Here is a 13,431-nt window from a genome sequence, read left to right as displayed (position 1 = left end):
AAGGGAGTTATTTCTGAGTCTGTTTGGTTTGGGTGCTAGGTATTTGCTACCTATTTGCTCTACCACTGAGCCATATTCCCAGACCACAGCTGGTTTTACTTATATGAAGAAAAAAAACTTATACAGGTATAAACATTCAAGGAGCTAGCTATTTAGTGAATCTTTATCAGAACCAAAATAACATGAAATGATCAGGTTAGTGATGTTTAAAATGCATGCGATGCTGGGGGTGGAGAGATGGCTCAGTGGTTAAGAGCACTGTCTGTTCTTCCAAAAGACCCGGGTTCAATTCCCAGCACCCACATGGCAGCTCACAGCTGTCTGTAACTCCAGTTCCAAGGAATCCTGACACTTTCACACTAATGCACATAAAATAGAATTAAATAAACTATCATTTTTAAATGCAAGCAATGCTTAAAATGAAGGCCTCTGGGCAGAATATAGGAATTTCATTCAGGCTGACATAAGCCTGGTTTGTGTGGCCCTGGCAGTGGTGTGTCATCATCCCTCAGAAGTGCCTTGGAGACCATGGCACCTCTTGATCCTTCTCACTAAGTTCTGCTTGCTTTGTTCCTTGTCATCAAAACCTGCTCAGGGCTGAGACCTCTGGGCTCGCCTCCTGGCGCAGAGCTGTGTACCTAGAAAGTCCTGCCTCACTGCTCCAGGCTGGCCACAAACCACCCACAAGTCCTTTCTGACTCAGCAGGCTCCAACATGACTAACCACTGGAAGAAACAATGGTGGGGAAGGGGAGAGAGCCCTTGGCCCAGCTGAAGGGCAGCAGGCTGCTCACCAAGCCTCACATGATATCAGCAGCTGAAAATGGCTTTGCAGATCTCACAGGAAGAGCCAAGCCACAGAGACACTGGTACCATGGACGAGGGTGCCCAGATTTCCTGGAGAACTGAGATGGTCCTCCACATCCCACTCAACTTTCATTTTCTGTGATTTCAAAATAGTTTGTGGCTCACCACATTAATTTTCAGGTATTGGTAGGGCATGAAATGAAGACCTACTGTGACCAATCACAGGCATTGACACACAATAAAAGAGCAGCATTGACCTATTTGTCTGTCTGCCCAACCATGCATCTACTCAGGGCATGTCTGGGAGGCAGACACCCACAGCTCAAGTTCTAACAGGCCTCTGAAGAGATGTGAGTGGGGGGGACGGACAGGCGTACCTCGGCACCCACTGGTGGGGACAGTGCAGCTTGCAAAGAAGACAGAATAGACAGAGAAACAGAAGAGCTCTCTGGTTCATTGTAGGAGCAATGAAGGAGTTCTAGGCAAGAGACCAGATGCAATGCTGTCAAGGAGATTTGGCTAGGGGTCATCAGAGCTGGCTCTGGAGGATATTGCCACTGGACAATGCACAATGGCATGAGGACAAGGCACTGGAGACAGGCTGGAGAGGCCATAAAGGTTTCCAGGGGGAGCCAGCAGCTGAGGAGGCAGGCTCCCATGTGGAGGGAGAGGCTGGCTCTCTGGAGCTTTCTAGCCTCACCTCTTTTTTTCAGTCTTTCCTAAAAGGAACCTTGGAAATCAGAGTAAGAACACAGCCACCCTGCCTGCCTCTCAGGTTTCTAAAGTGAATCAACGGCAGGTGTGTTGTCTGTGTCTTTCACTGTTTCTACCTCAAGGCCTAGAATGGATCCTAGGACCTGCCACTACCTGAAGTCCTGGGATTTGAACTATTTCTTTAGCAAAGCACATTTATTAGAGTTTACTTGCTTGGGATTTGTTTGACTTTCTAGATTTCATTTAAAAAACCAAAGAGTGAAAGCTAAGCTGGGTCTTTAGTCAGGAAAAACAAAAAACAAACAAACAAAATTCCTTAAACAAGGCCAGTGTGGCCGGGTGTGGTGGCACACGCCTTTAATCCCAGCACTTGGGAGGCAGAGGCAGGCGGATCACTGTGAGTTGGAGGCCAACCTGTTCTACAAAGTGAGTTTAGGACAGCCAAGATAACATAGAGAAACCTTGTCTCGAAAAACAAAAAAAAAAACAAAAAATAAAAAAATAAAAAAAAATCCCAAGGCCAGTCTGATCTACAGAGAGTCCAGGGCAGCCAGGGCTCTGTATAATGGAGGAAAAACAAAACAAGTAAAAAACCAAAAACAAACCCACATGGCCACCACATAGCAATGACCAAATCCCCAAGCCACTTGGGCTAGGTCAGCAGAACGCTCGCCTAGTGTGCTTGAGATGGAGAGCCATCCCCCGGCACTGCATGGGCCAGGTGTGGAGATGCATGCCTGTGAGGCCAGCACTTGGGAGGCAGATGTGGAAGATCCTACTTTAAGGTTATCCTTGTCTGTGTGGAGAGTTCAGGACCTTCTTAGGCCTTGACCAAAACAAAAGCAGGAATCAAGCCAAACCAGACACTTGATGTCCTAGTTACTGACAAGGCCCTGTTCTCATGGAAGGACTCTAGGGTCTTAAAGGTAACCCCATGCCGTATGGCTGTGGTCCTTTGCTTTACAAGCTATCTGGGTATACTACACACACTCTGCACACTTTTGTCCCTGATGGACCCAATTCAGGGTAACCCAACCTAGGAAGAACCTCTCCAGAACCTGCAGAGTCCCAGGCAGGGAGCTGTGGGCCAGGCCTGCACCCTATGCCTAGCATGAAGCAAGCTGTGCACAGACCTCCCCCCCTGCCCCCCTGCCCCCTGCCCCCCCCCAAGTCTTCAGGATCCACATCCAGGCTTGCCTCCCACATTCCCACGAAGCTCAGAAGTACAGCCTGGTGGAAAGCAAGTTATCAGCATGCCATTCTAAAATGGAGGGCATGCTTTCTGCTCTGGGCCCGCCTGTGTTTCATGCTGCCGGGCAGAGGGCTGATACACTGAGTGGGGTGAACAGATGGCCAGGGGGCCATGCTCTTGGTGGCTCCAGGGGTGGTGATTCAAGCGGTTTCCTCTTGCATCTGTTAGGGGTCTGTCTTACGCCGCCTCTGTGCTGGTGGGTTAAGCAAAGGAACGCGGGCTGTGCGCCTCAGATCTGCAAGGGGCGTCTCTAATATTGAAATGCAAGAGTCTGGGCTGCAGCACCGTGAGCAGTGGAAACAGCAACACATTTGCTGGGAACAGATTTAAGTCCAGGTTAGCTCCTTCAAGAGCTGTAGGTAGGGGGGGGACGCAAAATACAGAGGGGAGGTTTGGAGAGCGCAGGGCTGACAGGGACTTCCACTGCGCTCACCTCAAACTTACCATCTCCTCTGCAGTTTGCTTTCCTCATCCATCAAATGGGAATCATACGTACTTCACGGTTACAGCATGAGATATAGATAAGGGGACAGATGAACCCTGGCACGTGACAGTCACTAGGGAACCGCTCACTTCCTCCTGCCTCCCTACAGCCCGACTAGAATGTTTCACACAGCATAGCATTCCCAGTCCCGCACTCCCTGCCCCCCCCATCCCCCTCCTGGCCCCCAGCAAATCCCAGCTATCTCCCCTCCATGTGCAGCCATCACTCACAAACAGACAGATCTCAACATCTGGCTGCTGCTGTTGCTATGGTGAGCTATGCAGATGCTGGGGCGCCTTGACTTTTCCAAATTGCAAGGTGGATTATGTCATGCTATAGAGCTTTAACCCTCTCTGAGGGGGATCCCAGGGGCCTGTGAGATCACGCCCAGCTCCGAGTCCTTCCAACGGTCCCCGGGCTCTTGTGGACTGCCTGTGTCTCCTTTCCCTCCAAGAGCCCCATAGGCAGCAGGTGCAAAAACAGCTGCTCCCCCGGGCAGCTAGCATAGCTATTCCTTCTGCCTAGACCACCTTCCCTGAAGGGTTTCCAGCCTCATTTCCTGGGCTTGCTTCCCCTACCTAGACTGAATGGATAGATCCTGATAGACACCCCCCCCCCCCGTAATGCCTCCCACCCAGGAGTCCAACTGGGGGCATCGTGCTCACTATGAGCTCCTTGAAGGAAGCAACGAGAACTATTGTTTATTTGCTGCTTTGGAGTCAGATTCTCACCATGAATTTCAGGCTGGTCTCAAACTTGCAATCCTCCTGCCTTGGCCTCCCAGTGCTAGGATTCTGGGATGCACTACTATCCTTGTCCAACAGGGACTTCTTGGGAGGTGGAGGTGGGAGGATTGGAAGGTCTAGGCCAGCCTGGGGTACTTGAGAGCCTGGTCAAAAACACAACGATGACGGAAAAGAACTAAAGCCGAGACTGACAGACACTACAAACCCCTTAGCTAGCAGATACTCAGTCAAGAATGGAGTCCATATGCACGAAGGAGACACACACGCGAACCTACGAGCCCGTGCAAACACAGGGTGCATAGGGCACAGCGTCACACAGCTCTGTCTCCACAGTCACACACGGGATTACCGTGCTTTTAAACCAACCTGGTCTAAAACTCGTTCTGTGGCCTGGGATGGCCTTAAACTTACAACAGGTCTCTTCTCAAGTGCTGGTAACCACACCTGTTTTGTTATTCATTTGTTGCTGTTTGTTTGTTGAGGGAGGGAGGCCCTCGCTGTGTAATTCAGACTGCCCATGAGCTCCTCCTGCCTTCATCTCCCAAGTGTCAGGTGTGTGCCTCGACACCCAACCTAAAGCATACCCTCTATACCTAAAACATAATTGCCACTTTCCTTTTCTGGATGTCTTCACAGCTTTGTGGGCACCTTCAGCTAGGGCGGCCTGTGAGACTAGGTGGTTCCCATCAGCCACTCTCGGAACTTCTGAGGCTATGATTTGACCTACATTTTGGCGCAGCTCACTGGATGGATTTTTTTTTTTAAAGCCCCACGCACACACATCTTTGCTCTCTGACAAGCTGGGCCATGCCAACAACATTTGTACAGTACAGCAGAATCAACAAAGCATTTCCACATACTCGTTTTTGTTGTTGGGTTTTGAAACAGGCTCCCCCAGTACCTGAGGCCACCCTGGAGCTCGCTAGGTAGCTGAGTCTGGCCTTGAACTTCTGATCCTCCCTCCTCTACCTCCCGAGAGCTGGGATTACAGGCTTGCACTATCACCCCCGGCTCTGTTTCATTTTATTCTTACGATTTACAGAAACCAGAGTAGGTGCCACGTTCCGCCATCACACAGGTGGTAAACCAAAGCTCTGAGAGAGTCTGAGATTTGTAGAAGGCGGAGGCAGGAGAGCGCCATCTTCTCATTCCCAGTCTGTGGGTCTTTTGTGTGTAGCATGGCATCCCCCTATGCCATGTTCTACGCACACATGTGCAGGCACGCAGGGGAAACACAGAAATGCGAAACTGATACTCACTGGTACACATGCACGCTCACTCACGATTGTTAGACATTGGTCCTTGACCCCCCAAAGAGATATTTTGCCTGAAGCCCTTTCCCAGAAACAGAAAGACATCCATTCTCCCAACCAGCGCTTAGACCAGAAGCCACTGACCCAGAATCTGCTGAACAGAGGCCTCAAGTTGATGTCTGAGTCAAGGGGACGAACTTGCCAGATCTAGCCAGCTACTTGCCCAGGCCTCCCAGGACAATGAGCGTGCGGAGCCTTTGCCAGCTGGCTGGCCTCCCAGGGGCTGTCTACGGCTGTGGAATCTGTCGAAAGAATTGTCTTCTGCAGGAGGCAAAGCCCTGCCCTGGGCTGCCTGAGCACCCTGCTGCAGGATCCCTAGCAGGGCCTCCCAGACCTGTACGAAACATGCACCGCTGTCACATGCAGACATGCCCTGTCCCCCTACACAGGTGGTTCTTGCTACACAGGCACAACCGTGTGTAACAAGAGGCCGAGGACTGCGAATAACAAGAATTGCTGAAGAAATTTCCAGAGTCAGCTCTGCGAGCTCAGCAGCCCTTCATTTCAGGAACTGACCGTAGTCAGCAAACATTCACTGGTTTCCTAGAGTAATTATTGATGGGAAGGAACCATTCCTCTGAGCCGAAGGCCATCACATTTCTGGAGACAGGAACCATGCCTTAGTGTCCTTTTTGGGGTTCCCTACAGGGTCTGGGTGTTTGTATATAGCAGGTGCTTCATAAATAATAAGGGATATAGTTTTGCTGCTGGGTGGCGGCGGCAGCACACGCCTGTAATCCCAGCACTCAGGAGGCAGAGGCAGGTGGATCTCTGTGAGTTCGAGGCCAGCCTGGTCTACAGAGTGAGTTCCAGGACAGCCAAGGGCTATACAAAGAAGCTCTGTCTCTAAAACAAAACAAAACAAAACAAAACAAAACAAAACAAAAACAAAAAATAAATAAGTAGTTTTGCCTGTCAGGGCATGCATCCTGTTTCCACTAGCTGCTTGTCTCACCCACTTCTGGAGCAAACACTCAGTAGGTTGCAGCTCAGCCCCTACCATCAGACCAGGCGACAGGGATATGACAAAAATATCCACTGGGTACCTACAGTGTACCTCGCTCAGGCCTGAGCGAGAGATGACAACACAAACAAACCTTTGGCTGATATTATGGTGAGGGCTACCGCGGACCGCTCCTGCTGGCCTGCCGGCAGCCAGCCTCATTGGCACACTCATGCCTGTTCCTTCTGCAGCCCACCAGGGCTCTGGACATCCCTGGCTGACAGAGGGGTGAGTCTAGATGAAACTACGTTGCAGCCACCTGCCCTTTGCCAACTGCCCTAGGATAAAGGCAGCAGGCGCCTCCCAGGTCACTATGAACGGCTGCACTAACGGCTGTGTGAGGAGATGCCTGAGGGACTTGCCACACCACACTGTGACGTAAGATGTGAAGTTAAGGCTGACCACCTTAACTGTCCTATGGCTCTGCAAAGGTAGCCACAGGCACAACCTGGGCCCAGGTCAGGTGCCAGCGCATAAGGGACTGTTTCCTGTCCTAGGCCACTTGTCTGCTTGAGATAGCTGAGTCCACTCTTTGCTACACTTACCCTAGAGGACCTGCTTTCCTAACCCGGCTGGGCTCCAGTCCTCCTCTTATCATTTACAGCAGGAAGGACCCAAGTGACCGTAGGTCTGGCTGTGTGGCCCCTGCTCAGGGCTGCAGCTATCCACAGCAACCAGGAGGTCTCACTGCCACTTGCCTTGGCTTCCCTTCTGTCCCACGTGAATAGGCACCTCCAGCTTTTTGTGCCTGGAGAAGGGAGTTTCTCCTCAAATGCCACACTCCACACACATATACCCCGGCTCCCTTCCCTCACGGCCCAGAGAGGGGCAGGCTGACAGGCAGCTATGGAGGCAAGCAGGCAGGTAAATAAGCGATAGTTATCTAGACTAGTTATGCTGTCTTACTATGTGGCAGGTCCCTAAGTTAATCAATCACTCGTATGTACCATTTCATTGAAACATCTCCAGGAGGCACAGTGGGGGCCCTGCCACCAAGTCATGCAGGAAAGCCCTACTGCAAATCCAGATCTCTAGGGCCGGGCTGACCCCACCTGAGGCCTTACTGAGAGCATAGCTACACTTGCCGGTTCATAGCATCTTAACTTTACAGAATTTTAGACAATATAAAGCATAGCTGGGGCCCTAGTCAGCTCTAGTGGGTCGTGTACATCACAAGCCTGCAACAAGTGCTAAGCATTCAATTACTCCACTAAGTAGAACTGTACATGTCATTATTATGTGGAAAGAAAAAAAAAAATCAGCTTTTCTCTATTTAAAAGTCCTCTAGGGTGAGGGCCTGAGAGGTGGTTTGCTCAGTGCTTTTTCAGAGGAATTGAGTTTTACTCCCAGCCCCCACAGTATGCAACTCACAAGCATCTATAACTCCAGCTCCAGAGGATCCGGCATCTCTCGTCTCCACAGATGCCTACACACATGTGGGGTGTGTGCGCGTGCGAGAGCACATATGTACACACACACGATTTAAAATAAATAATTTTTCAATTAAAAAAAATATAAACATGTTTTTCAAAGGAGCCTCTAATGAGCAGGCAGCCCTAGTGAATGCATAGGGAAATCTGAGGGCAGAAAAGACAGGGCCCCCAGGATGCTCCTGGTTCCTGCAGACCTGTGGAGCTGGCAGGGACCTCACCCAAGGATGCCCTTGAGCTGTGTGCCACAGAGAGGAAGCGCTCGATGCCAAGGGAAACCTGCACTTGCCAGGAGGGAGGGAAGGAAAGAGCCCCAACCTTAGCCTGAGCACCCTATACATGTATACACCTACACACACACACACACACACACACACACACACACACCACACACGAGCCCCCCAACACAAATATGCACCCCTGTAGTCTCCTCGACCCCACAACAGGAAAGGCAGAAGGGGTAAGCCGCAAGAGGACCTGCCTGACGGACATAGCCTGGTCCGGCCTGACCAGCCTCGTACCTCCCTACCCACGCCCTTCACTAGCCCTCCAGGACCACCATCCACTTCACCCAGCAGACTTCTGGACCTGAGCTGAGTGCGAGGCCCCTAGAAAGGTAAGGAAGTCTGAAGAGAGACAGGAATGGAAGGAGGAAGAAAGGAGCAATACATCCAAAGACTGAGGGATGGGGAGAAGTCAGATGGCCACAGTAGTGTCTTCAATGAGGAAGACTTCTCTGGCTCGCTCTCTCTCTCCCTCCCTCCCTCCCTCCCTCCCTCCCTCCCTCCCTCTCTCTCTCTCTCTCTCTCTCTCTCTCTCTCTCTCTGTGTGTGTGTGTGCGCGCGCAAGCACGCACACAGGCATTCCTGCTAGAGAAGTGCCTTCGACAGGCACAGGGAAGCCACAGACTCCCAACTTTCAATCTAAATAAACACCCTTGAACCTGCAGCAGGAGCCGCCCACGCAGCGCTGCCAGGCAGCACATCTGGAAGCCACTGTTCACGGCACCCGCTTCGCCCTGGAGGACACTGAACTGGAGTCCAGGAGACGCCGGACCAGTGACTTAGCATCTCCAGGCTTCAATTTAGTCCTCAATAAGAGAGAATCATGAAACTACCAGTGCCTTTTAGGGCAATTATAAGAATTAGAATAATGCATGTAAAGTGTCTAGCGAATGCATCCTGGCCACAAAGTTTCTGAAGGCAGAGAAAAGACAGCACAGAGGCTACGGAGATGGCCTCCCACCACCACCTCCATGCCCACCCGACCTCTGCTTTCAGCCTCCCCAAGCAGCAACCTCTGCCCAGCTCGTGGATGGCAGGATGCAGGAAGGGAACTCACTTCTACAGATCCCTCTGTGTACTCTCAGAGATAAGAATAGCCCCCTTTTGTCCGTCTCCCTGACTCTGCACCCCATCTGCCTGGCCCTGGACTTCCCTGGTGGAGTCTGATGCCATCTGGCTCCCATCCACGGCATGCCTCCTACGTCACGCCACTGCAGACCCTGGGGAAATCGTGTAAGAGAGGGGTTGAGACCCCACCCTCCTGGGCTATGGGTGACAGACTCAGGGGTCCTGTCCCCAGAGCTCTCAACTCTGCAGGTCAGGCAGGGGCAAGCACCTTGAAGTCCCCACATGTTTGCAGGTGATGCTGATGTGGCTGATTTGGGAGTCACAGTTGAGAAGCACTGGTCTATAGCCATAGCCCAAGAGAGTGCAGCCAGGGCTTTCCCAGACAGGGGAGTGCTCAAGGAAGTAGCCAGCAGGAGAGGTAAGGCAAACACAAAGGCTAGATCCTGGAAGGGCATAAAAGGTATCTGGAGGCAGAGGATAAGGCTGGATAGGCAGGCAGGGCTGGTGAATGAAAGGGAAGCCTCACCCCTTCCCCTGCTCCCCTGACAACTCTGCCCCCCCACCCCACTCCACCCCCGGCTCAGCAGATGGCTCCATTGTGCCAGGTGTCTGCGTCACCTCTGTAGGATCCTGGGCTATGGAACAAGTCCCTGTCCCCCAAATGCAGCTACATAATGTCCCTGCCCCAGGCTGGCTTTTAAGGACCATTATGGCAACTGTCAGTGTCTCTACCTGCCTTTACCAGGTGGCTCTACTGGAGCCAGCCCATAGGTGCCAGGTGAGCCGGCATATGTGCTGTGGGTGTAGGTGGTTAGCGAGGAGGCTCAGCCAGGCTCTAGCCTTTGTCTATCCAGATTGCTGTCATCTTTTGGGATAATGGCCTTTGCCAGTATGTGAGTGTGCTTGCTCTATCAGTCCCAGGATCTAGGGCTGGGCGTGTGTTTGTTGCCACCGGAGCCAGAACAGTTACTATGGGGTAGATAATAATAGCAATCGTAATCCCTCATAATTGGACCAGACTCTGCTGTCTGCAGGGCACTTCCCTGCCCATGACCTCACCTGACTTCCACAGGCACCCTGTGAGACAGGCAAGGCTAGAGTTACTATCCCACTTTCCAGCTGAGCAAACACAAGCCCAGATGGCCTGAAGTTACATCTCCCATAAGGGACAGGCCCAGGGCTCGGGGCCTGGGACTTGTGACTCCTTCTCTGGGGTTTCTTCCTCTGTTCCATACTGAACTATTACAGTACAGAAGGCACCAGACCTGCTTACTGTGCAGGGTGGGGTGCACAGTCCCAGCTGTGGGGGTGTCTGAAGAGTTACGTGAAGCTGTATCAGCATTCATCAGAACACAGAGCCAGGGGGAGGCTCAGGGGCACCCAACCTAGCAGAGAAACCAAGCCAGGCCCAAGGAAAGGAGGGATCCAGGAGACCGTAAGCACCCCAGCACGGCGGCCAGGGACTGTGCACTCCTGGAGTTCAGAACGCCTGCAGGAGCTCAGACCATCTAGGCATTTCCCACGAGATCAGAAAGGAGAGGCTGGGGCACTGGGGCTGTAACTCCGAGAGCAGAGGGTATGCCTTGTACACACCAGGCTGGGGTTGAGCTGCACAGACCAGCTGGGGTGGCACAACCCTGGCCCAGCACTCAGGAGGTGAACGAGAGCCAGGAGCTCAAGGTCATCCTTTGCTACACAGAGCGTTTAAGGCCAGCTTGGACTGCATGAGACCACGTCTAAAGTGGGGCGGTGGTTGAACTACAGGATCCCAAGAGCCCCATTAGGGGCACACAGTGACTCCAGGCTTGCTAGTACATATGACTACATACACACCCACACAGCAGTGGGCAGGGCTGCAGGCTGGGCCCCTGGACTTATGTGTGTATACTAGGAATGGGATCCTTGTCTGCACTGGGACTATGGGTGGTTATAGTAAGGTAAGCATAACCTTACCATAACCTGACTGGTCTCCAGGAGGCAAGAGATCAGACCCCCACCTGGATTTACCACTAAGCTCAACGTCCCCTTCTATAAACCAGGGCCACCTGTCTCACCGCATCTGTTTCTAGGGTTGTCACCAGGACAAAAGGAACAAGGGATGGAAAACTCTGAGAACACAGAAGCACACTTTAAGGATATACAAGGCAGAAAAGAGCTGGGTGTGAGGAGGGTTCCCAGCTTTGTCCCTTGCCTGTGTGGACATTCCTTGTCAGAATGTGGCTCAGGGAGGCAGGACAGTTCACGGAGTGACAGAGGGGACAGAGTCCAGTGTTAGAGTTCCTGGCCGCAGCTCCAAGGTGACTTATATGGCCCCTAGAGGGATTCCCATCCATCTGACGAGCCCCTTTGACCTGATCCTGAGCTGGAGCTCAGCAGTGGGGTGAAGAAGCCTCCTCTCACGGGACTCTGAAAACACGGAAGTCACTGGTTCCATGGCCCAGAGCCACATCAAGGGTTACCCAGTGACACTCACTTGGAGCCTGGGTGGGTAGGACATCATTATCACCAAAGGTCGATGACGTCACTTGCTACTGAGCTTCTGAACAAAGCCACGTGCTTGAATATCTGTGTGGGCTGATCGCCTCATGTCTACAGTGCCCCCAGAAAGCTACTAAATACAGGGGGAAATAGAGGCAGCTCCAACACAGAGGCACAATGGCCTACCCCAGGTCTCACAGCTAGCGTAGGGCACCTCCAAAAAGAAATCCAGGGTTTGGACACTCCCCCCTCAAAGCTGCACAGACCTAGGATTTGGGACGGATGAGGCTCAAAGACCACAGTGACTATAGCTAACGTCCAGGAATCAGACTGCCTGAGTTCAGAGCCCTACCTCACCTCAGAATTTATCCCAGCGCAGATTAGAAGGAATGATCAACGCGTGTGACCCTCCCCACCCATCACAGAAGGAGTTCAGCACCCACCCCACCCCCCTCCAAGATGTCATTATGTATGGACAGGCCCCACTCCTTCCCTGGGCACCAGCCACAGGGTCCCCTAAAGAGCTGAGAGGGCTACTCACCTTTCGATCATCCTCCCGCTCCAGAGAGGAGCTGCTGGAGTCCGCGGGGCCGCTGGAGGGCATTGCTGGCAGCTGCGCAGTAGGAGGCAGGCTGTGTGGGCGCTGTGGGCAGTGAGGGCTTCAGAGAAGGAATTATCGCGATCTTTGTAACCAAGCGCTAAAACTTAAACATAGATCCTGATGCTGCCTCAGCGCTGGGCTTCAGGTGGTTCTGCCTGTGTGGACGAAAAGCTGGTTAGCAGGGCACAGCTCAGTTCCTCCCAGGATTGTTAGTCTCCAGCCCCGGGCCAGCCTGGCCTCTGACCTCTCTTGTCCCAGTCTGTCTCGACAGCTCCCCGGAGTGTGAGAAACTGAGGCAGCCTCCGCTTCCTCCGAGAGCCTGGAAGCTATGACAGACAGTCCCTTTCAGAAACTCAAAGGTGTTGTGTGTGAGTGTGCCACTTTTGGGACTTCCAGAGGCCGCCCGCTCCTCCCTTCTCAGCTTTTCCTCCCTTTGAAGACTTCCGCAACCCTCCCTCCCACCCCACCAGTCCCTGGGAAACCCCAGCCACCACCAGAGGCCCCCAGCCCAGCTACATTTTCCTTCTAATCTGTCCTCACTCGACCCCCCACCCCCACCCCCACACCGCTCCTCGAGTGGAGGAGGAAGTGAGCAGCAGCCACAGGATGTAGTGAAATGAATGTCATTTTGCTCAGCTTGCCCCGGACCGGTGCCCCACTGACAAAGCTGAGGCCCGGAGCCCAGGTGGTGTTGGGATACCGGTTTGCTGGACTCCGTGGGTGCCAAGCAGTGAGGCTCATGGCCTCTATCTCCAAACCCCTCTTGTGGCCCCATTTGCTGTCAGAACTGGTAGGCTTGAGCCCTACCAAATGCGCGCACAGCTGTATTTTAGGGGCTTTTTCGCCTCCCTCCTCCAGGTGTGGGCCGCAAGCCAGTGAAATAACAAAGCCTGAGCCTCAGGCCACAGCTCAGGGTGGGTGTGTTACGGGCGACAAATCAACCCCCTTCACTCCGGGAGACACACAACGGTTCCTGCTCCCCCACAACCCAAGAGCCAGCGCCAAGCCCCTGCCTTGAGTGTATGCGTGCCCCGGAGGGGATTGGCAGCAGTGGCAGAGGAGGAGGTAGGCTGGATCGGAGCCCACCCACACCCTTCCCCTTCCAGTTCCCTGCTCAGCTAGTCAGCTCCTCTCCGGGTTGGGCCTTTCCTCCCAGCCCCTTCTGCCAGGGCTCCCTGGAAAACCAGGAACGGGAGACAGCCCAGGCTTGGGTTTCCCATGGGCCCTGTCCTTTCCCCCAGGGATGTGACAG

At 53.0% G+C, this 13,431-nt stretch overlaps 1 protein-coding gene across 3 annotated transcripts in view; it reads right to left on the bottom strand.

Moving 5' to 3' along the window:
• Positions 1 to 13,431, bottom strand: part of DNMT3A (DNA methyltransferase 3 alpha) — a 109,507-nt gene that overhangs the window by 70,991 nt on the left and 25,085 nt on the right. For 2 of the 3 annotated variants that reach the window (XM_084792594.1, XM_084792593.1), the window contains exon 2: positions 12,120 to 12,334. In XM_084792594.1, coding sequence (XP_084648720.1) covers positions 12,120 to 12,182 — 63 coding nt within the window. In that variant the 5' untranslated portion in view covers positions 12,183 to 12,334. Of the gene's footprint in view, positions 1 to 12,119; positions 12,335 to 12,423; positions 12,537 to 13,431 lie in introns of those variants that run through there. The other variant, XM_084792595.1, reaches the window with a different exon arrangement.

This window comes from Acomys minous, assembly GCF_964271855.1.
Source record: "Acomys minous genome assembly, chromosome: 8".
Classification (NCBI taxonomy): Eukaryota; Metazoa; Chordata; class Mammalia; order Rodentia; family Muridae; genus Acomys; species Acomys minous.
The sequence above is the reverse complement of the archived record's forward strand: the minus strand, read 5'-3'. Positions and strand labels throughout refer to the sequence as shown.